This window comes from Mandrillus leucophaeus, unplaced genomic scaffold (genome assembly GCF_000951045.1).
Source record: "Mandrillus leucophaeus isolate KB7577 unplaced genomic scaffold, Mleu.le_1.0 Scaffold118, whole genome shotgun sequence".
Classification (NCBI taxonomy): domain Eukaryota; kingdom Metazoa; phylum Chordata; class Mammalia; order Primates; family Cercopithecidae; genus Mandrillus; species Mandrillus leucophaeus.
This window is the reverse complement of record NW_012100098.1, coordinates 550,701-556,817: the sequence shown is the minus strand read 5'-3', so window position 1 is coordinate 556,817 and position 6,117 is coordinate 550,701. Positions and strand designations below refer to the sequence as shown.

At 53.0% G+C, this 6,117-nt stretch overlaps 1 protein-coding gene across 1 annotated transcript in view; it reads left to right on the top strand.

Moving 5' to 3' along the window:
* Nucleotides 1–3,145: 3,145 nt before the first annotated feature.
* KRT18 (keratin 18, type I) overlaps nt 3,146–6,117 on the top strand; it is a gene marked incomplete at its 3' end in the record, with an annotated part of 14,628 nt that continues 11,656 nt past the window's right edge. The window contains exon 1 of the mRNA XM_011964998.1: nt 3,146–3,182. Within this exon, the coding sequence (XP_011820388.1) occupies nt 3,146–3,182 (37 nt within the window). The remainder of the gene's footprint in view (nt 3,183–6,117) is intronic.

Here is a 6,117-nt window from a genome sequence, read left to right as displayed (position 1 = left end):
GTGTCCTCCTGCCTCTGCCCCACGCTTCTGATTGGAGAGGCAGGAGCCTACAGAGGTTGCACACGATACATCCCAGTTCTGCCACCTACTAGGATATCACTTTTCAGGTTGCAGCTTAAATGTCACTCCACTCCCTCAGAATCTCAAGCAAGATTAGTGTTTACTGCTTTGGGCTTCCATTGTTCGCCGGACTCACCCAGGCATACATAGCACCAACCACACTTTAGTGCTATTGCTTGTTTAATTGTTGATCAGCCTTACTAAACTGTCTCATCCTAAGGCAACCTTCCATCAACTCTGCGACCTAACAACAGCATGGCCTCCTGATTTCTCCTGTCCTTTGCTGATAGACTGCTTGAAAGAAAAGTCTGTATTTTGCCTCCACTTGGTCCTCTCACTCCTCCCTCTTGGTCCACACCCCCGGCTCCATCGCTCTACTGAAAGTGCTCTTTTTGTCCTCAGCCTCCTTGATCCCTTTGTGCACCTGGCCTGTGGACTGCCCTTCCTTGAACCTCATTCTTCTTGGCTTTCATAACACCCTCTCTCCTGGTATCTTCCTGGAAGCTTAGAGATCTAGGCCTTCTCCTCTTTCTCCTCTTCTCCCTCTGTCTCTTCCTCTTCTTCTTGCCTCAAGTCCCTCTGTGCTGACTCTGCTCCTTCTTTTCCCTGATCCTTTTCCTTAGGCCACCTCACCCGCAACTGGGTTCCACCCAAATCCTTGAGGGGGATGCTCCAGGTGAGCCCGCTGCATGTGGCCGTGCAGAGTGTTCAGTGCATAGGTACACCCTGCCAGGAGACAAGGAGGAGGCTGCCTCTCTGCAATTTGTTTAAAGGCCCCGCAGGTTAGCTGTGACCCTGGCATCCATACCTCCTGCCCCATGCCTCTCCCAAGCTCCAGCCCTGCTCTCCTAGCTGCTCGCAGAATAGTTCCCTAAACACTGCTGGTGAACCTGCCCAGCCTAGGCCAGGAAAGAGGCTGACCGAAACAGGGCCGGTTGACTGGATGATCTGGAGATAGGTTCTTGGCCACTCTGCTCTTCCATTTCAGCCCCCTTTTCAAAGACTCAGTCTTAGCCACCCTGCCTTGAGCACAGGTTAGATGGGAAAAAATAGTGGTGAACAGGGAGCAGAAGGATGGAAAGTAGTGAGGGCAAAAGAACAAGGGGGCTGGGAAGAAAAGGAACAAATGGAGCAGAGCAGAAGGAGGGGAGGTCAGTTGGCTTCTCAGCTGCCAAAGCTCTTCCAGGCATGTGATCTCATTTGGTACTCATGAAAACTCTCGAAGTGGATGTTACTCTTATTCTCATTCTACATTTGAGGAGAGACCAGGCTAGTAAAGGCTGCTGAAGATCACTAAGCCAGAAGGGGGGAATATTATGAAATATTGAAATATTTCATTATTTCATAGAGACAGGGTCTCGTTATACTGCCCAGGCTGGTCTCAAATTCCTGGCTTAAGCGATTCTCCCACCTCAACCTCCCAAAGTGCTGGGATTACAGGCATGAGCCACCTGGCCGAATCTGGGTCTTTTGACACCAAATGCCCTGTTCATCCCTTTGCCCTCCCCTAATCTCTGGGTGGATTTGAGTGAAGTGATAGGCTGGGGGGTATGGCATTGGGATACTGGGGTTGCACCTGGGGAGAAGCCAACAGCACCAGGGTCAGAAGGGGCAAAGGACATAAGCACAGGCAAGGCCATTCCTGGTGGGAGCTGGGCCAGGGAGCTGAGGGGCTCCTAGAAGGGCCAGGTTCCCCGACTTCTCTGAGCTTCAGTGCCTGGAGGTTCCTGGGCAGCCACATGCTTCTCAGAGCTGACCGTTCCTCTTCCTTTATCGTTGGAGAATAATCGGTTGGGTTCGAAGCAATGACACTAAGTGTCAGAGCATTCCTCGACTGTCCCACCCCTGGGGGAGAGGGCCTGGCCCAAGCCCTGAGAATCTCTCCCCACCTCCACAGGCAGTGCCAGGGACTCCAAATAGGGTGCTGAAATTCCAGAAGTCTTGATATCAGACTGGGTCCTGCACCCAGCTGCCACCCGCATCTTCCGCCTGCCCCACAACTGCCTCTGAAGCCTGTACCCTTGCCCCCACCTCCTGTCTCTCTGCAGGTTACCTGACTGCACATTCTGATGACCCCCACTGACCTCTCCTAGCACCCCGTGTTTATTAATTACTTAAACCTAAAGTATTTACAGAGCTCCACCTATGTGCCAGATGTAGGGCTGGGCACAAGGATTCCCATTCTGCCCCAGATTCCTTTTCCTTTGACTTCCACCCCAGATCTCCCTGTCTCAACAGCTCTGCCCCTAACTCAGCAGCCCTGGGATTTCTCCTGTGGGAGGCCCCCCTGCATGGGTGCACCCTCCACTGACAGTAGCTGAAGGGAGCCCAGGGGAGCCTCCGAGGCGATCCCCTCCTCCCTCCAGCCCACCCCACCACAGGGCCTTCTCACTGTCTCCAACACAGTGGAGTCACCCTCAGTCTTTGAAGAAGAGGATGGGAATCGGTCTCTCCCTGTTTTGTGTATAGACCCCATCCTTACACCTCAGTTGCTGTTCCAAACACCTCCCTCCTCCAGGCTGAGCAAGGCATTTCCAGCTTAAACGTTAAAGCGAAGGCGGAAGGACTGCAGGCCTTCCAATCCTCCCTAATCCTCTCATCTCCCCACCACCTAGTTTCCCCAGAGCCATCAGCTCTAGCCCTTGGTGGGAGAATGTGGAGGGGGCGGAAAGAGCTGACCCACCCCTATCAGGTCATCTCTGAGTCTAGTCTGAAATTAAACCTGCCTCGCAGGTTCCCACTCCCCTTCTGCTCGACGAAGGAATGCAGGACTGATGGTGGGTGGAGAACCATTTCCCCTCCTTCCGGATTCCCCCCGTCGAGGCTCATTACTCTTCATGTCTGTTCTGGGAGCTTCTCACCCTCTCCTGGGACTGTCCTCACAATCACACCATCCCCCTTTCCACCTTGCTTCCCATCCCCACCCCAGAACCCTAGTAGTGCTGGGAATCTGGGGGCCGAGACTTTCACCCCAGGTCTCTGAGAGACTCTGTGACAAAGTGAAAAAGCCCTGAGCCACAGAGGAATCTGGAAGTGATGGGAAGGGGCAGGCTGGTGCTGGAAGCCCGAGGTCGGTATTTGCCCCATGCTGCAAGAAGTCAGGAATGCGGCCATCGACATCAGTAGGAGAGATAAGGTCTAGCTGGCAGCTCTCCCTCTCCAGCCCCCACGCTGCACCTCCACAGGTCCCAGAAGCTTCCTAGCAGTTGGGGTGGGGCAGGGATCAGACAAGGACCTGGGAAGGAGCTTGGAAAAAAATTCTAGAATCTGGTTTGATTGCTGGTAGAACTCAAAGTGCCCCAGGGTTTTTAAGTGACTCAGAGAGACAGACTTCAAACCCCTTGAGCCCGTCTTTCTAATTAAATTGACCCCTCTATCTGCCCTCCTGGATGTACTGAAGCCTTCCTTACTTTGAAGGAAGGCTCCAATACAAATAATTAGTATTTGTTTGATGAATGAGTGAGTGATAATTTACATTTACATCCACTGCCACCCGAGGAAATAGACTGGACAGGTCTTACTATTTTCCTTGTACAAGTGAAGAAACTGAAGTTCAGAGTTAGGTGATTTCCCCAAGGTTACACAGCTAGCAAAGTAGCCGGGCTGTCTGACTTAAATCTTAGCAATAACAGTAAAAGGTAGTACGTTGCTTGTTGAATCCACATACTTTATTATAAAATTCTGCACAACTTGACAATTCTGGAATTCAGTGGGGGAATGTAAAGGTGAAAGCAAGAGAGACCCCTCTGACTGGAACCTCTTACCTCCCAGAAGCCTTGTATGCAAAACCAGTGGGTATTCATTTGTACGTTATTTTGCATCCCGTTTGCCTCCCAGCCATCAGTAGGCCTTGGCCTTCCCTGGCCAGCTTCCACCCTGACCCATCCCCTGGCTGGCTCCCATTGAGCACTGTGGGGCTCTCCCCACCATTAGGTGACAGATCAGGAACAATCCAGGGTCAGGCTCTTTATCTGTGCTGTGCCTCCCACCTGGCAGGTCCACTGGCCAGGCTCTGCCAGAGTCCCTTCTCTCCCAGGCCTACACTACTGTTTGTCCTCCCCTTCCCCCTCAGCTGACAGCCAGATAAGAATCAACAGGTCCACTCCAGAGCAAAGAACAGAGCCAAACGTGTCATACCAGGACCTGCCAGAAAAACGAGCTGCTGGAGCTGACGATCTTGAAGGCCCAACACCTAGGGGGTTCCCCCCAACACTTCATTCAGTAGAGATGGTCATTCAGCTTCAGGGGGCAGGCAGCATGAAAGCCTCCCTACCTCCATCCTTCTCACACAGAGGCTGGGGAGAGCGTCCTGGAGGATGCAGTCCCCTGGGGCCAGGCTTCAAATCCAGACAGCCTTACAAGAGGGGACAGGGAAAGGAATGACCAGGATAAAAGTCCTAGTAAAGAGGGAAGGGGCACTGGCCACCAGGGCTGGGTCGCTGCTATGGTGGTCCTAGGAGTGCCTGCCTGTCCTCTCAGGCTCCGTGCGATGTGGAACACATTACTTTTATTTTATTATTTATTTATGTATTCATTTTGAGTCAGAGTTTCACTCCTGGTTGCCCAGGCTGAGGTGCAATGGCACGATCTTGGCTCACTGCAACCTCTGCCTCCTGGGTTCAAGCGATTCTCCTGCCTCAGCCTCCTGAGTAGCTGGGATTACTGGCACGCGCCACTGTGCCTGGCTAATTTTTGTATTTTTGGTAGAGACAGGGTTTCACCATGTTAGCCAGGCTGGTCTCAAATATTTTTTTTTTTCTCTTTTTTGAGACAGAGTCTCGCTCTGTTGTCTACGCTGGAGTGCAGTGGCATCGAACTCTTGACCTCAGGTGATCCACCCACCCCGGCCTCCCAAAGTGCTAGGATTACAGTCATGAGCCACCATGCCCGGCGATGTGGAACACATTAACATCTCCGTGAGAGCTTTTTGGTCTCTTTTGTCACCGCCCTTCTCTCCCAGCTCCTAGAACTGGGCCTGGCTCACAGTAGGTGCTAAATGCATACTGGTTGAATTGTAAATGCTCAGGATTTTTTTAACTAAGGATGCAGGAAAGGTGATATACGGGTGTGCAGAAGTCAGGACGCATTCCCTGTCCAAATCACAGTGTTCCACTGAGGCAATGCCCCTGGGAGTGAGGTCGGGAGAGGGGAGGGAGATGGAGGGGGCTCAGAGACTGGGTTTGTTTTGGGGAGTCTGCAGCTATTTGCTGAGTGAATGTATGTGTGTGTGCATTTGAGAGCACACCTCTGTGTGCTTCGGGTGTGAGTGTGTGTGAGGAAACGTGGGCAGGCGGGGGAGTGTTTGGGAGCCAGGTGCAGCTGGGGTGTGAGTGTGTAAACCAGCAGCTGTGAGGCTTGGCATTGCTTCTCCTCCTCTTCTCCAGCTCCCAGCCTTTCTTCCCCCGGACTCCTGGAGTTCCAGGATGCCCCCAAGATCCCCTCCGCAGGTGGATAATTTGGGCTGCAGGTTGAGGACAGCTAGAGGGACTCACAGGTCATTCCATCCGCATATCACCAGATCGCCAAATTTCTTTTTCTTTTTTTTTTCCTTTTCTTTTTTTTTTTTTTTTTTTTTGAGACGGAGTCTCACTCTGTCGCCAGGCTGGAGTGCAGTGGCGCGATCTCGGCGGACTGCAACCTCCGTCTCCCGGGTTCAAGCGATTCCCCTTCCTCAGCCTCTCAAGTAGCTGGAACTACAGGCGTGCACCATCACGTCCGGCTAATTTTTTGTATTTTAGTAGAGAGGGGGTTTCACCATGTTGGCTAGGATGGTCTCGATCTCCTGACCTCGTGATCGGCCCGCCTCGGCCTCCCAAAGTGCGAGGATTACAGGCATGAGCCACTGCGCCCGGCCAAGACTCCCAAATTTCAAACTCGCCAGCACCTCCTCCACCTGGGGGAGAAGGGCATAATAACGTCATTTCCTGCCCTGAAAGCAGCCTCGAGGTCCAGCAACACCTGCTGCCCGTGTCCGTGCCCTGTTGGCCACCCCGTTTCTGGGGGATGAGCGGGGCTTGGCAGGGCTGCGCGGAGGGCGCAGGGGTGGGGCCTGGGGCG